This window comes from Phacochoerus africanus, chromosome 7 (assembly GCF_016906955.1).
Source record: "Phacochoerus africanus isolate WHEZ1 chromosome 7, ROS_Pafr_v1, whole genome shotgun sequence".
NCBI lineage: Eukaryota > Metazoa > Chordata > Mammalia > Artiodactyla > Suidae > Phacochoerus > Phacochoerus africanus.
Genome location: NC_062550.1, coordinates 26,603,094 through 26,620,883, shown reverse-complemented (window position 1 = coordinate 26,620,883; position 17,790 = coordinate 26,603,094). Strand labels below are relative to the sequence as shown.

At 47.3% G+C, this 17,790-nt stretch overlaps 1 protein-coding gene across 4 annotated transcripts in view; it reads right to left on the bottom strand.

Moving 5' to 3' along the window:
* The window catches only part of OS9 (OS9 endoplasmic reticulum lectin), a 47,456-nt gene extending 41,597 nt beyond the window's left edge, over positions 1-5,859 (bottom strand). For 3 of the 4 annotated variants that reach the window (XM_047787045.1, XM_047787047.1, XM_047787046.1), the window contains exons 1-5: positions 5,614-5,810; positions 5,021-5,197; positions 3,451-3,514; positions 3,247-3,323; positions 2,966-3,064 (exon numbers count right to left, since the gene is read on the bottom strand). In XM_047787045.1, coding sequence (XP_047643001.1) covers positions 2,966-3,064; positions 3,247-3,323; positions 3,451-3,514; positions 5,021-5,197; positions 5,614-5,775 — 579 coding nt within the window. In that variant the 5' untranslated portion in view covers positions 5,776-5,810. Of the gene's footprint in view, positions 1-2,965; positions 3,065-3,246; positions 3,324-3,450; positions 3,515-5,020; positions 5,198-5,613 lie in introns of all 4 variants that reach the window. The other variant, XM_047787048.1, reaches the window with a different exon arrangement.
* Between the last annotated feature and the right edge of the window lie 11,931 nt (positions 5,860-17,790).

The window sequence follows — 17,790 nt, the reverse complement described above, 5'->3', positions numbered from 1 at the left end:
ATTTCATCTCCAGTTTCTTTTTTTAAAAAAAAATTTTTTTTTTGTCTTTTTAGGGCCATACCCACGGCATATGGAAGTTTCCAGGCTAGGGGGTCAAATCGGAGCCACAGCTGCCAGCCCACACCACAGCCACAGCAATTCCAGATCCAAGCCGTGTCTGCGACCTATATCACAGCTCACGGTAATGCTGGATCCTTAACCCACTGAGCAAGGCCAGGGATCAAACCCACGTCTTCATGGATACTAGCCGGGTTCGATACTGCTGAGCCACAAAGGGAACTCCTCCAGTTTCTAGTATAGTGCTTGGCACAGGGCATATGTTCAATAGAGGAAAATGCAGTCTTTGCTTTCAGTACCTGGCCTACTGAAGGTACAAATAAGAAAAAAACAGAACATAAGGAAGTAAGTGCCATAACAGATCATATGTGTGTGTGGATGCTTGTGGGTTGCTATGGTCTGAATTGTCTCTGTCGCCCTAAAATACGTGTGTTGAACTCCCAATGCCTGCTCTGATGGTATGAGGAGGTGGGGCCTTTGGGAGACGATTAGGTCATGAGGATGGAGCTCTCATGGATGGGATTAAGGTTCTTATGAGAGGGACCCCACAGAGCTCCTTTGTGAGGAAACAACAGGAAGTCTGTGACCTGGAAGAGGGCCCTCACTCAACCGCTGATCTCAGACATCAGCTTCCTGAACCATGAGAAATAAATTTCTGTTGTTTATAAGCTACCCAGCCTGTGGTATTTTGTTCCAGCAGCCCGAGCAGGTTAATACATGGATCTATGTGGATGTAGGTATACGAAGCGCTGAAGGAACACAATGAACTTTCTAGGCTCGCCAAGAAAGGTCACCTAAAATAAAGCGACATTTGAACTAGCTTATCATTCATTCCATTCATTCAGTGAATAACCTCTGGGCACCTACTTGGTGCCAGGCACTGTTCAAGGCACTAAGGATATAGCAGAAAATAAGACAGACATTGTCCCTGACTTTCTGGAGCTTATCCTAGGGGTGGGGATAGACAGAAAGATTGAACTCAAAAAATAAGCTAATTTCAGGAAATGACATATGCTTTGAAGAATATAAAACACTGCAGGTGTTTACTGGAATGGAGCGCGGGGAGGGGGGGTGTCTAAGAGCCTATGTTAGGTCTCCCTGTGGAGGTGTCACAGAGATATATAACCTGAATGAGAGGATGGAGCCAGCCATTCAAAGATCTCTGGGAAGATGCCTCTAGGCAGAGGGAACAATGAGACTCACTGGTTCAAAGGACAGAAAGAAGGGCAGTGGGAAAGAAACGCAGTAAGAATTTTTATCTCCAACTCAGACCTTGCACCAGAAACTCCAGAATTACAGAGCCAACTACCAACTGGACACCACCACTAGGAAATCTAATAGGCATTTTGAACTTCCTATGTCCAACACCTGCCTAGTTTTCTCCTCTAAAGCCATTCCTCCCCACTTTAGTAAATGATAATTCTATTCTTCTAGTCATTAAAGCTAAAAATCCTGGAGTCATACCTGACTCACATCCAATCCATCAACAAATCTTACATTCAAAGTAGTCCAGAATCTTGGAGTTCCCATTGTGGCGCAGCGGAAACGAGTCCGACTAGGAACCATGAGTTTGCGGGTTCGACCTCTGGCCTTGCTCAGTGGGTTAAGGATCTGGCATTGCCGTGAGCTGTGGTGTAGGTCGCAAATGAGGCTCAGATCCCGCGTTGCTGTGGCTGCGGTGTAGGCCGGCAGCTGTAGCTCTAATTAGACCCCTAACCTGGGAACCTCCATATGCCGCAGGAGCAGCCCTCAAAAAGGCAAAAAAAAGACCAAAAAAAAGAAAAAAAAAAGTCCAGAATCTGACTGCTTCCCACCGTTTCCCCTGCTACCACCCTGGTCTGCACTGAATTATCTGGATCTTATCCTTTGTACAAGGCAGAGTTATTGAAGCCTTTCCAGAACCCAGTAGAAAAGTGATACTTGCTCGCAGTGGTGTGTTGAAGCTAGCTCAGGCCAGTTCACAAGAGCCAAATGGCGAATTTTTAGGAACACTGCCATATGACTGACATCCCAGTGACGGCATGAATTTGGCCATGGTGGGGATATTTATGCCATGGATATTGGCAAACAGTACCTTTGGGCTCCCCACCACCACCACTCCACCCTATCCTGGCAACATTTACCAGCACACAATTGCATGTGCCCATCTAAATTATAGCAAGATAATGCTTGTGTCATGGGTTCTCTACAGGTGTGTATGTTTGTAAACATACATTAGAATCACCTGAGGAACTTTCTTGTCTGCCATACAGCTGCCTGCCTGAACTCATTAAGGACCATTAGATCAGGAATGCTTGTTAAGAAGCTTTAGCAGTGATGTAGGTAACAGATGAAGGTATCAAGCATAGGAAAGAAGAGGAGAGCTGTGAGAGAAATCTAGAAGTAGAGTGAATGGGCTTTGTTATCGACTCTAAGAGACCTAGATTCCTTTCCTCCACATCACTTCTCAATTTGCAATCACAGGCTCATTTCTGTGATGCTCTAACCTCTGCCTTCCTTTCCCGACTTCAGTCCAGGAGGGCAGGGGCTGCATGTCTGCCCACCACTGTATTTATTCCTGGAGCGGAGCCCGACACATACACCAGCATGACCTCACTGCAGAGTAAGGAAGGAAGACAAGATGAAGGAGAAGCAAGAGTCAGTGATGACACTCAGGTTTCCAGAGGGACAGAAAGGGGAAACATGGAAAAAAGTGTGGTTGGGGGGTTTGGAGGGGAGATTTGGGAAATGCTGACTTGAAGTGCCTCTGAAAATCTAGGCAGTGGTAAGAAGCTGGAAATACAAGTCTTAAACTTAGGGTTTAGGGTCTGGGAGAGACATTCTTGACTATACCATGCAACCCTCTCCTCTTCCCTTAGAATCTGAGTTGTCACCAGAGGAGTGTTAACTTCCCTCTTCCAGGACTCACCCGAACCTCAGCTTCCCGGGGCCTCCCGTTGAGGTCGCACTTAGACCCATTGCCATAAGTCTGGCTGTGGTAGCGTTTCAGGCGATGCTGCTTGGAGGCCTGGGGAGGACATCAGGCAAGACAGAGGGACATAAGAAAGACAGCAAGGAGGAAGAAGAGCACTTCGTCCTGATGGCCACCAAGCTCCGAGAGAAACAATTAGCTATTCCTGACCCTCCCCTTCTCATCAGGGCTCTCTGCAGCCCGGACCCCTTTCTCTCCCAATCCCACACTCCTGCCACCTTAGCTGTTTCATCATCCCAGTCGAAGGCCGATTGGTAGTAGCCAAGATAGAGGACTTCACCTTTGATCTCTGAATCTGCAAGAGAAAGCACAGTGAAGCGCGGGTTACCCTGTTCTCACAGGACTAGGAAGGGATCTGGGGAGGCAGGTCACCTTCCATTACAGGTTGCTGAGGACTTAGGGAAAATGTAGAAAGGAGTCACCTTCCATGTGGTACTGCTGGATGTGGCGTCCATAACAAAATTCATACGTCCACCAGTCTTTGGTCTGACAATAAAAAAAAAAAAAGAAAAGTCAAGGGGATGGTGATATATCTTCTTAGAACCAGAATCTCTCCCAGGTCGCAGACACATCACCTCTCATCTACTTCTTACCTCCCCCTGCTTCCACATTCAATCCTCCAGATTCTTGGTGAGGAGGGATGGCTGTTAGCCTTCTGTGACTTGGAGAGAGACCTCTACAGCCTAGCTGGTTCCCACCTGTGGGTTTTCCACTCCTCTTTTTTTTTTTTTTTTTTTGTCTTTTTGCTATTTCTTCGGCCGCTCTCACGGCATATGGAGGTTCTCAGGCTAGGGGTCTAATTGGAGCTGTAGCCACTGGCCTACACCAGAGCCACAGCAACACGGGATCCGAGCCGCGTCTGCAACCTACACCACAGCTCACGGCAACGCCAGATCCTTAACCCACTGAGCAAGGGCAGGGACCGAACCCGCAACCTCATGGTTCCTAGTCAGATTCGTTAACCACTGTGCCACGACGGGAACTCCCACTCCTCTCTTTTTAAAGGCTTTTTAAAAATCCTTCTTTGGAGTTCCTGTCGTGGCTCAACAGAAATGAATCTGACTGGTACCCATGAGGCTGCAGGTTCGATCCCTGGCCTTGCTCAGTGGATTAAGGATCCAGCGTTGCCGTGAGCTATGGTGTAGATGGCAGACGAGGCTCAGATCTGGTGTTGCTGTGGCTGTAGTGTAGGCCAGCAGCTGCAGCTCTGATTTGACCCCTAGCCTGGGAACCTCATATGCTGCAGGTGCGGCCCTAAAAAGACCAAACAATAAAAAATAAATAAGATAAAAATCCTTCTTTGTGTTCATAAAGATAGGAAATTGTGATATCCTTGAAGCACTCAGACCAAGGAAACATAGGCTATTACAAAATAAATCGAACTTCCTTGTACTGTTTTAGCCACTGGGGATACAGCTGTGCACAATATAAATTCTCTGCCCTCACAGACTTACATTCTAGTGCTAGGACTCAGACCAAAAATAAATAAACTGATGATTCAGGTAATAAGATGATTTCAGATGATGAAAAGTGCCAAGATGAAAATAAAATAGGATACTGGACAGAGAGTGAAAGAGGAGGGTTGACTTTACAAGGAAGGCTTGTCTGGGGAGTGCCCCTCTTGCCCTATACTGACCCTCTTTAAGCACCTCAATCTTGGCTAAACTCCCCCCCTCTCCACCCAGGGCCGCACCTACAGCATGTGGAAGTTCCCAGGCTAGGGGTCCAATTGGAGCTGCAGCTGCCAGCCTATACCACGTTGGCTTAACTCTTCTTCTGAGATCGTCTATCTAATCCTCCTTCTATATTCAGCAAAGTGTCATCAGTGGTTAGAGGAGTCTTTGCTTCTTTCCTGTCTGTACAATATGCCTACTCCTTCAATGGCCTTCTTAACTCTTACATATCCTCTGGATCACTCCTCATTCACAGGCACACTGGTTCCCAAACAGATAATTCCTAAGCCCTCATTCCCTCCATCCCAGTCCCCTTCACCTTCAGCAGGCAGGGAGCATCTTTCATTGGGCTCAACAACTCAGGGATCCCAGGCCCTTGATAAGCAGGTGCCTCCTCCTCCCTTTCACGCTGGAAGTGAATAGCTCCAGCTGGAAGGCGACATTCATAGCGCTGCTTGTACTTAGAGGAGACAATCACCACGTCCGAAGCTTGGTTCTGGGAAAGAGGTAAGGGTCGGGGGGCGGGGAGGCAAAGAGAACCTGGGATCAGGAAGAACAACGAGATCCCCCTTCATATCCTGGGGAAGAGCCCAGTCAAGACAGAATGGGCCACAAGTCCTGCAGCTGTGTTTAGCGGGTGAGGGGAGAGGACACTCCCACTTCTCCACGGGGGAGGAGTCTGAGTGTTTCGATCAGGAACTGGGACTTAAAGCTGACAGCGGGAAGCCCCACCCCTCCCAGTCCCTGGCCCCAAGGGAATGGGTCTCAGTCTGCGAACCTCAGGAGTTCTCATAAATCCCCTTCTTACTCTTACCGATTCTCCCGCCAGAGACTACACATCTGCCCTTCTTCCTCTACCATCTCCCCCTTCCCCTTCTGCTCCGGACCCTCTCCCCTTTTACGCCTCCTCACCTGCCCTCCCATGACAGGCAACGGCAGTATTTCGATCCCATAACGCATCTCACTCAGCTCCTCCAGGTTCAGGCTCCCGACACCGCCGGTCAGATTTGCGGGTAACAGGAGCCCCAGAAGCAGTAGCCCCAACAGACTGGACAGCAGCGTCTCCGCCGCCATCTTTCGTTCCCCTTCTAATCCAGAACAACTCCTTCCGCCCCAAACCTGGCAGCGGCCTCACCCCGCCCATTAACGCCCCAAGGTTTCATTGGCTAAATTTTCTGTCCTTCTCATGTACCCTATTCCCATTTGACAAAGTAGCGCCAAAGCCCACTAGGAGGTGGATCACGACGATTAGCGAAATCATTCGCTGCGCGTGATTGGCCAGAGAGGCCAGCCAATCACCAACGAGATCGGACCCCCTCCCACCCTCTCCGCTCCAGAAAGGCGTGGTCTATGCGCTGGGCCAGGTTAAGCAGGTTTTTATCTCCGACCAGTTGTTTAGCACATCTCGACGTTTTAAGTCATTTGCTGTGTTGTGTGTAGGGCCGCCGCCTGGAGAATTGAGGCATATGGGTGCGTCCACTCAATACTCCTGAAAGCTACTAATACCTGTTGCAAAACAATTATTACATAATAGATTACTCTTTTCACATATACATACGACTTTAGGGCAATCTAGTAATTTGTTTCAAAGCCTTTCTCCACAATCCTGCAGTTGTCCTCTAATAAAATTATCCTAAAAAATAATGGGAGGGGGGTTCCCATTGTGGCTTAGAGGGTTAGGAGTCAGACTAGTATTCATGAGGGTGCGGTTTGATCCCTGGCCTCGCCAAACGGCCTAAGGATTCACCGTTGCAGTGAACTATGGTATATAGGTCGCAGGCGCGACTGGGTCCTGTGTTGCTGTGGCTGTGTCTAGGTTGGCAGCTGCAGCTCCAGTTCGACCCCCAGCTTGGGGACTTCCATATGCTGCGGGCGCGGCCTTCTAAAAGAGCAAAAAGAGAAAAAGAAGAAAAAGAAATAATGGGGCTTCCAATTAAAAACGGGGGGCTGGGGCTGGGGCTGGGGAGCAGTGGCAATGCATGTATTATCCTCTAGGCCATGTAGGAACAAAGCGAAAGGAGACAACAGCAGCAACATTTTAGAAGCTAGAAAGCAAATTAAGGAATGGTAACTGATTTAGCAAACCTGAGAAATTAATTCCTAAACAAACATAAACAAGAGCATGGTTATACTTTGGAAAAACTTATATGGAGAATCTGTCCAGCCCCAAAGAGAAATCCCAAAGATACTCTCTTCTAGGTTCTTGTAAACAGATGAAGGAATCCTTCAATTAAGCCCTTAGCCTACAGGCCCCAGCCCTCACACAATCTTTCCAATCAGCTTTTTAATGTTCTCACTCTAATATAAGCAGACTGGAATTTCCTCTGTGGCAAAGAGGGTTAAGGACCTGTGTTGTCTCTGCAGTGGGTTAAGAATCCGACACTATCCATGAGGATGCAGGTTCAATTTCTGGCCTTGCTCAGTGGATTAAGATCTGGCATTGCTGCAAGCTGGATCCCATGTTGCTGTGGCTCTGGTGTAGGCGGGCAGCTGCAGCTCCAATTCAACCCCTAGGCTGGGAACTTCCATATGCCGCAGGTGTGGGCCTAAAAATAGAAATAAAAATAAAAATAAAATAAGCAGACAGCCTAGGATCATTAGATATTTAAGGACAGTCTTAATATACAAGGAAGAAACCAAAACAAGCAAGAAGAAAAAAAAAGCAATGTAAATGAAACAGAAATTGCAAAGAAAAAAAAGTTTAAAAATAAAAAATCCATTATTAATGGACTCAGAGATAATATATTGTATGCATAAAATAACAACAGGAAGTTGTTTAAAAAGTAATTACTATCTGGATAAGAAAAAAAAAGAACTTCTGGAAATCAAAACCATGACAGCAGAAATAAAAACTCAACAGAAAGAGTAGAGGAAAGATTTCTTTTGTGGTACTGGATCTGTACCCACTACAAGTCACTGTAGTGGCTTGGGTCACTGTTGTGACAAATGGTCAGTCCTTCCTCATACAGCAGGTGCAGCCAAAAAAAAAAGAAAAAATAACAACAACAACAACAAAAAACCCTGGAGGATAAAATTCAAAATCAAGTTTGACTTACTTTTGAAGCAAATTAATAAAAAAGCAAAAGACCGGTCCAGAAAGTTGACCATCTAAATAATGAGAGTTCCACAAAAAGAACAGAGACTGACTCAGAGGGAAAGAAATAATCATAGAAATTATTTTAAAATATTACTTTGAAATGAAGAACTGAGTCTCTAAATTGAAAGGGCACACTGACAGCAAAATAAATCAGGTCCACAACAACATCCATCATTACAGAACATCAGAATACTGGACAAAGACAAACAATTCTAAAAGCTTCTAGAGAGAAAGAACAAGTTGCATACAAGGATCGAGAATCAGAACAGCAAAAATTTAAAAAAAATTCAGAATAGCATTAGAGCTATCAATTCATCAGCACTCTAAGGTAAAAGACAATTAAGAAATGGCTTCAAGGAGCTCCGCTGTGGATCAATGGTTACAAACTTGGCTAGTATCCATGAGGACATAGGTTCAATCCCTGGCCTTGCTCAGTGGGCTAAGGATCCAGCATTGCTGTGAGCTGAGCTGTGGTGTAGGTGGCAGATGTGGCTCAGATCTGGTGTTGCTGTGGCTGTGGCATAGGCCAGCAGGTACAGCTGCAATTCAACCCCTAATCTGGGAGTTGCCATGTGCCTCAGGTGTGGCTCTAAAACGACAAAAAAAAAAAAAAAAAAAGCTTCAAAATTTTAAGGAAATTATTTTCAACCTAGAATTCTATACACAGCCAAACTGTGACTTATTTATGAGTCCAGAATAAAGATGATTTCAGATATGCGAGGTCTCAAAATACATCTGTTCCATGCATTGTGTATCAGAAAGGTAGAAGAGGATGTATTACACCAAGACAAATAAGTTAGTCAAAAGAGAGAACAGTATGAAATCCAGGAAGCAGGGTATCCAGCACAAAAGAAAAACCAAAGGAATCCCCAGTGCAATTAAAAAAAAATTTTTTTTTGGCTGCACCCTGGCATGTGGAAGTTCCTGGGCCAGGAATAGAACCCACCACAACAGTGACCCAAGCCACCAAAGTGACAACACCTGATTCTTAACCTGATGTGCCAAAAAGGGAAACTCCTTCCCAGGGCAAAGTTGAAGGGAGATTCCAAGTTGCGGGGCAGAACTACAAGTCAATTCATCACGATTCGAGCAGTTCAGATAAAATGGAGTTTTAACTAAAGAACAACCCCCCCCCCCTTGGCTAAGAAGGCAGCTGCAAGCCTTTCCAGCTGTGCTCATCACTATGCCACCCTTCTTATAATAATGTAACAACTGTGTGCTCTCTGTCCAAGCCAGCAGCCCTGCTAATCAGGTACCCAGCATTGCTTATCAGTTCTGCTTCTGTAACCTTGCTTGCTCAGTTTCTTAGGGAGGAACACTGTCTGCTTGGGGATGGGGGAGGTCCAGGATGCTTACATGGGAAAATCAAGACCTTGTAGTGTATAAAAGTTACTGAGTACAAAGGCCTGGTGCTCAGACTCTGGCGGTGACTCCTCTGAGCCCGCACCGATGCTAAATAAACCTTGCTTTTCCATATCTCTGAGTGCTGTTTGTCTCCTTCCGTTGCCATGGTTTTTGAGGTTTCCGTAACATTTTGGTGCGTTGGCCAGGAAGCCAACAACCGAGCTGGCCTCTTGTGCCACCGTTGTCGGGGAACCAGGGGAGGCCACGGTCGCTGGCCCAGTGACAGGTGGATAGCGCGCACCGGCTATTTTGCTGGATCCAGACCCTCACTCGGGCCGTGGCCTTGGCCCACACCGCTTCCCAAATGGACTCAGAAGGAGAGTGGAAACAGGTTCCTGGACAGGACGTCAGACTGGTGAGTGCCCCGGGGACATCTGCCCAAGTCAGGACCCGCCATACGGTGGAAGGAGAGACTGATCACCTCTCAGTGACCAAAGGGTCACTCAGGTCAGGGTTTGCTCCCTTGGGATCGGGAGGCTTGTCAATTCTGGTGTGTGTGTGTGAATGACTGGAGAGAACGAGAGCCCGTGCTCCACCGTCTTTGGACTACGGAGCCAGAGTGGGTCCTAACCTTCAGTTCCGCAGCGACCCTCATACGGCTTATGGTGGCCCTGTTCTGGGGGATCCTGATGTTGGGGTTTATACAGTCCCACCTATGCTAAGAGGTGCCTGAAATATCTCCTCCAGGGGAGCGGTCAGGCGGATGAAGCGATTGTTACCTGAGGCCTTGTCCTCACTGTTTGTCTGCGTCACTGGCACAGGGTGGGACTTCACACAATGGGTAAATCGGCTTCCAAGCCCACTGTCTTAGAGTATACGGTTAAGAATTTTAAGAAAGGATTTTCTAGAGATTATGGTGTTAAACTGAGTCTTGGAAAACTGTGTACCCTCTGTACCCTAGAGTGGCCCTCCTTTGGTGTTGGCTGGCCTCCGGAAGGGACCTTAGATGTGTTCACAGTTACAACAGTATATAATGTTATAACAGGAGACCCTGGACACCCAGACCAATTTCCGTATATTGATCAATGGTTGGAAATTGCCTATTTGAGGCCCCCATGGGTTCGGTTTTGCACCACAGACCAGGGACAGTGTAAGGTGCTAGTAGCCCAGTCCAAGAAGAAAACCTTGTCTCAAAAGAAGGTGCCACCTATTTATCAAGGGGAACCTGAGGACTCGCCCCCTATGCCACCACCTTATGTGCTGCCGGCCCCACCTCCAGGAGCCGAGGGTCCCCAGATGCCAGATAGCCCACCACCTTCTGTTTCTCCTCCTCCTTCTGCTTCTGAAGTTCCCGAGGCAATATCACCCCCACAGCCAGATTCTCCAGAACCTATGAGCAGGCGTCTCCCTTCAGCTCAGGGAGCAGCCACTCCAGCATTACAAATGCCCTTACGGGAGACACGGGGGCCACAGCAAGTCGCCCCCGATGGGACCATACAAGAGGGGGGATGTTTTTATTATTACCAGCCCTTTTCCACTGCTGATCTCCTCAACTGGAAACACCATATTCCCTCATATTCTGAAAAGCCTCATGCGCTGATTGATCTCTTACAATTCATTTTCCAGACACACTGTCCCACCTGGATAGACTGCCGGCAACTCCTTTTTACTCTATTTGACACTGAAGAGTGCTGGCAAATTGTAACAGAAGCCCAAAAATGGCTTCAGGCCAATGCGGGGGGTCGAGCAGACTTAACAAACTGGGTGAGGGAAGACTTCCCAGAAGAAAACCCCCACTGGGACTATGACACTGAAAAAGGGAAACGTAACCTAGAGAGGTACCGGCAGGCCTTCCTACAGGGGGCAATAGCTGGGGCTAAAAAGCCTGCTAATATAGCTAAGATCAGTGAGATACTACAAGAGCCAAATAAAAGCCCAGCCAGATTCTATGAGAGACTATGTGAGGCTTTCTGAACCTACACCCCTTTTGATCCCGAGGCCCCTGAGAACCAACGGATGATAAATGCTGCCTTTGTGGGACAAGCCCAATCAGATATCTGTAAAAAGCTACAGAAATTAGAAGGATTTGCAGGAGAGAATGCCACTAAACTGTTGGAAATAGCCAACAAGGTTTTTATTAACTGAGACCAGGTGGCCCGCCGTGATGCAGAAAAGAGAATGAAACAAAAAGTGACCCTTCTAGCAGCCACCCTGTCAAAACCGGTGCCCCCAGTGGGACCACCCCATAGGGGACATGGTACAAGGCCAGGGAAAAGGAGTCCCCTGGAACATGACCAATGCGCTTACTGCAAAGAAAAGGGACATTGAAAAAATGAATGCCCCAACCGTCCTGAGAAAAAGACCAAGGCCCCACCTAGCCGGTACCGATCTGAGCCATTCAGCACCAACCTGATCGGCCTAGCTGAGTCTGATTAGGGGGGACCAGGCTCTCTCCATCTGGGCCCCTGAGAGCCTATGGTCAGAATTCAAGTAGGGGGCCACCCCATAGACTTTATGGTTGACACAGGTGCTGAACTTTCTGTGGTTACACAACCTGTGGTTCCCCTCTCGGGGAAAGAAACCACCATTGTTGAGGCCACAGGTAACAAACCCACAGGCCCTTCTGCGGTCCTCGACGATGTCGGTTAGGAGGCCATGAAGTAATACATGAGTTTCTTTACCTGCCTGACTGCCCAGTCCCCCTGATGGGAAGAGACCTGCTGGCTAAAATGGGGGCACAAATTTCCTTTTCTACTGATGGATCAGCCCAACTCAAACTGACAGAACCCCCTCTCCTTTAATCATGGCTCTTGCTGTGAAAAGAGAAGAGAAATGACGCTTGTACTCTTCCCCTTCAGAAGTGGGGACCATTCCCCCAGAACTAGAGACTAAATACCCATTGGTTTGGGCTGAAGGAAACCCACCAGGACTGACAAAACGCCACGCTCCTGTCTTGATTGATCAAAACCCGGAGCTCAACCGGTAAAGCTACAGCAATACTCAATTCCCAGAGAAGTTCGACTGGGAATCCAGGTTCACCTGCATAGGCTGCTTCAGCACGGACTGCTAATAAAATGTCAGTCCCCTTGGAACACCCCTTTACTGCCCATGAAAAAACCGGGAACACAGGACTACCGCCCAGTACAGGACTTGAGAGCCATAAATGAAGCAACAGTCACATTATACCCGTCCGTCCCTAACCCGTATACCCTGCTAGGGCTGATCCCCTCCACTGCTGAGTGGTTTACTTGCCTGGACTTAAAAGACGCCTTTTTCTGCCTCCGGGTGGCACCTGCCAGTCAGCCCTTGTTTGCTTTTAAATGGGAGAATCCACATACAGGGACAAAGGAACAGCTTACCTGGACTAGACTCCCACAAGGATTCAAAAACTCTCCCACTCTTTTTAGCGGCGCCTTAGCTGCTGACCTGGCTGAATTTCCTGGACAAAAACTGGGCTGTGTTTTGCTACAGTATGTTGACAACCTCTTACTAGCTGGCACCACGGAGGCTCAGTGCCTAGAGGGAACAAGAGCTCTCCTTTCCCTACTGATGGAGGCAGGGTATCGGGTATCAAAGAAAAAGGTACAAATCTGCAAAAAAAAAAACAAGTATCTGGGCTTCAACATCATGCAGGGCCGACGAATGCTGGGGACTGAAAGAAAGCAGGCAGTTTGTGCCATTCCTGTCCCTACCACCCACCGGAAGGTTCGTGAGTTCCTAGGGGCAGCAAGCAGGATTCTGCCGGATATGGATCCCCGGGTTTTCAGACCTGGCCAGACCTCTGTATGAGGCTTTAAAAGGGGAAGAAAAGGCTCCCCTTGAATGGGGACCAAGCCAGGAGACAGCGTTTAAGACAATCAAAACCAAACTCACTGAGGCTCCAGCCTTGGGACTTCCTGATGTAACCAGAGAACTTAACCTTTTTGTTCATGAGAAAAATGGGATGGCTTTGGGAGTCTTAACTCAAGAATTTGGGCCTTGGCAGAGGTCAGTGGCATATCTGTCTAAACAAATTGACTCAGTTGCTGCCGGATGGCCTCCCTGCCTCCGAGTGCTGGCAGCTACCACCTTGTTGGTAAGAGAGGCTGACAAGTTGACCCTGGGACAAAACCTCAATGTTAAAGTCCCACACTCAGTTGTAACCCTAATGGATACCAGGGGCCACCATTGGCTCACACATGCACGAATGACTCAATATCAAGGGTTACTATGTGAAAATCCACGGGTAAAACTGGAGGTTGTGCGAACTCTGAACCCAGCTACTTTTCTGCCAGATGAAGCGGGGCCCCCCAGACTATAACTGCCTGGAGGATGGGTAGAGGCCTTCCCTACCCGAACTGAAAAGACAAGGGAAGTAACCAAGGCACTCCTGAGAGACACTATTCCCAGATATGGAATGCCTCTGACCATTGGGTCAGATAATGGTCTGGCATTTGTGGCTGAAACAGTACAACAGGTGGCGAAAGCTTTACAGATCTGATGGAAATTACATTCTGCTTATCGCCCTCAAAGTTCAGGGAAAGTAGAACACATAAACTGAACCCTTAAACAGACCCTGGCAAAGTTATGTCAGGAAACTGGCTTGCCCTGGATAAACATGTTGCCGGTGGCCCTCTTAAAAGTGAGATGCTCACCCCGAGCGGGAAGAGGATTCTCGCCATTTGAAATCTTATATGGAAGGCCACCTCCACTAATCAGTTTAAAAGGAAACACCAGGGAGTTGGGAGACTTGGAATTACATAAGCAATTACAAGGACTGGGGCTCACTATTTCTCGGATACATAAATGGGTCACAGACAGAATACCTGTGTCCTTAGGTATAACAGTACACCCCCACAAGCCGGGGGACCAGGTGTGGATAAAGGACTGGAAAAAGGAGCCTTTGAGGCTGGTATGGAAGGGCCCCTATACTGTAATTCTAACCACCCCTACTGCTCTTAAAGTAACAGGAATAGATGCTTGGATCCATCATTCTAGAGTAAAACCGGCTGGCCCAGCTGACGACCATGGAGAGTGGGAGACTGCCCTCGATCCGGAGAGACCTCTTCACCTGACAATACAGAGAAGGAGACGACGATCTCAAAGCCCTGCTCTGACCACACCGGAAGCTGGTCAGTCAACGCATGGCTGAAGCTTGAGGAATCGACAGCCTGGTGAAATAAACTGCCTTACCTCCCATCCACAAGACTCTCTAACTGTCATATACTGTTATCTTATGACCAACATGTATGTTTGCTGCCTGTTGCTGTTAATCTGGTCCCCTTTGGTTCTGCCAGGATCCACGTCCTCATGGGACTCGTGCATTCGAGTGACCCGATCAGATCAAGGGGTTACATGGACTTTGCTTTACTCCACTCCTTTCTCCTGTTCCAGAGAAATTCATGGAAGTTGTACTCACAACAGGACCACTTATTCTATCTGTCAACAGGGAGACCAATATACTTGCTTTGATCCACGATACTCACCAACTGAGGAATGGTTAGAAGTCCAGTGATCTCATAAATCAGGGCAGCTAATTAATCGGACCCAAATTACCAACCCCGAGTTGCCAGTATCAATACTTTTTGATGCCTGTGAAGCTATGAATGGGTCATAGACTTCTACTAGACCATGTGGAAGCCCATCATGGGAAAAAGAATATAGGCTCCAGCATAAATATATGTGCTGGGGGACCATCTGGAGCGGTTGCCTGGAATGCACTTACTGGAGCTGTGTGGCCTGGGCAACCTGGAATAAGGGAGACAAAACGGCTGTCCTTCAAAAGGGTACAGCCCCTCCAGACTGCCAGACTAAAGCTTGTAACCCAGTTAATTTCACTATTTTCAATTCCAGTGAGCCCAAATGGAAGGAGGGTTTCAAAATAAGCATTCACATTGACGGAAGAGGCCTTGACCCTGGAGCTATGCTACATTTCCAGAAAATCACGTTTGCACTCTAAGCTGCCTCTCACAGCATCTTTCATTCCTTTTATAAAGAGATAAAAAACACCCCACCTCCCATTCTGGCCACAACTAAGAACTTGTTCTTAGCCCTGGCAGGAACTATTGCACAAACTCTCAAGGTCTCCTCTTGTTATGTATGCAGGGGAACGAACACAGGAGACCACTGGCCTTGGCAAGCCAGAGAACTGGACCCATTAGAGCCTCATAATGAGACTGCATACCCCAAAATCACCAGTGGGGTATGGCTCCTCAGAACTGCTATTATAGGGAAAAAATTGTCTTGCGAGGCGGGGAGGACGGTTTAATGTTTCAGTTGGAAGCCTAACATGTTTAGGCCTAAGGTATATTATAATCTGACTGCCCAAAAGACTCAATGGTGGTCATCCTCCAATCTCTCAGAGCCCAAGCCTAATCCCTTGTCTAACTTTTCCCTCCTTTGACAAGCATGGAAAGATATCAGTGCTAATATCCAGTGGCGGGCACCAAAGGGATTGTATTGGATTTGTGAAAAAAATGGCCTGTTCCATATTTCCCCCCCCCCCCCCCAGTTGGGCTGGGGCATGTGTACGGAACAATCAGACCTTCCTTATTCCTGCTCCCGCTGTCACTAGGGGAGCAACTGGGAGTTCCTATATATAGGCCACAGGGTGCCCAGAGAGACCAGAGGGCTCTCCAAATTGGAGACTGGAAAGATGAAAAATGGCCCCCAGAACGGATAATTCAATATTATGGGCCTGCCACCTGGGCAGAGGATGGCTCTTGGGGATATCGCACCCCTGTCTATATGCGGAACCGCATCATCAGACTACAGGCGGTTTTGGAACTTATAACAAATGACACTGCAAGGGCCTTGACTATATTGGCCCAACAACAAACTAAAATGTACAGCGCAATCTACAAAAATTGCTTGGCCTTGGATTATCTACTTGCTTCTAAACGAGGGGTTTATGGAAAATTTAACTTAAGTAATTGCTGTCTACAAATAGATGACACTGGAAAGGTGGTAAAAAAAAAATTGCTGACCGCATGACTAAACTTGCCTATGTACCTGTACAAACTTAGAAAGGATGGGATACAGACAGTCTCTTTGGTAAATGGTTCTCTTGGTTGGGAGAAATTAAGACAATGGTCGGAATAATCATGGTTATACTCACAGGGTACCTACTTATTCCCTGCCTTGTACCTCTCCTGATAAGTATCATAAAAGGTTTTATAAAAACCATGGTTTAAAAAAAAAAAACAGGAGTTCCCGTCGTGGCGCAGTGGTTAACGAATCCGACTAGGAACCATGAGGTTGCGGGTTTTGTCCCTGCCCTTGCTCAGTGGGTTAACGATCCTGCGTTGCCGTGAGCTGTGGTGTAGGTTGCAGACGCGGCTCGGATCCCGCGTTGCTGTGGCTCTGGCGTAGGCCGGTGGCTACAGCTCCGATTCAACCCCTAGCCTGGGAACCTCCATATGCCGCGGGAGCGGCCCAAGAAATAGCAGCAACAACAACAACAACAACAATATAATAATAACAACAACAACAACAAAATAAAAAATTAAAAAAATTAAAAAAAAAACAGCCTCCCACCTGCTACTTATTAGAGGCTACCAAAGGGTTATGACTGATGATGGTCTGTAAAGTGTGCAGATGCACCCTGAACATCAAGAGGGGGGAATGAAATGGAGTTTTAACTAAAGCACAACCCCCCCCTTGGCTAAGAAGGCAGCTGCAAGCCTTTCCAGCTGTGCTCATCACTATGCCACCCTTCTTATAATAATGTAACAACTGTGTGCTCTCTGTCCAAGCCAGCAGCCCTGCTAATCAGGTACCCAGCATTGCTTATGAGTTCTGCTTCTGTAACCTTGCTTGCTCAGTTTCTTAGGGAGGAACACTGTCTGCTTGGGGATGGGGGAGGTCCGGGATGCTTATATGGGAAAATCAAGACCTTGTAGTGTATAAAAGTTACTGAGTACAAAGACCTGGTGCTCAGACTCTGGAGGTGACTCCTCTGAGCCCGCACCAGTGCTGAATAAACCTTGCTTTTCCATATCTCTGAGTGCTGTTTGTCTCCTTCCGTTGCCATGGTTTTTGCGGTTTCCGCAACACAGAAGGATTTGGGAGTGATTTTTTAAAGACATAAAACTGATAGAATACCTAATACATTTGAATTTATTCAAAAATAAGTTTTGTTTAACCAGAGAAGGGTTCGGGGATATGTTAATGATAAGTATGTAGAAAGTTGGGGCTTGGGCGGGGAGAAGGCATTAATTCTAATGAAAATAAAAAGTGCTGGAAAAGCCAAGCAGACTTCTATTTTCTTCAACATGGTTAGTTATTTTCCTACTAAAAACAACTGAAAATGCTGGGTAAGGGAGTTCCATTGTGGGGAGAGGGTTAAGGGGAATGCATTGTCCCTGCAGCGGCTTGGGGCGGCTCTGTGGCACGGGTTCAATCCCTAGCCCGGGAACTTCCAAGTGCTTTTAGAATGGCAAAACAAACAAGCAAACGAACTAAAAACAAAAACAAAACCCTAGGTAGAATATAATTATCTGTTTTCTTAAAAGCATAGTAAAGTCAGCAAGACAGTGAAAAATTAACAAGCCAAAATCTAAACGAAGTCAGAAACCTTAAGAGGCACTCAAAGTCCTGCAGTCAGAGGGAGTGATTGCCCAAGGCCCAGGAGTGGGGGCGGCGGGCTCCCAATCCGGTTCCATCCGGTT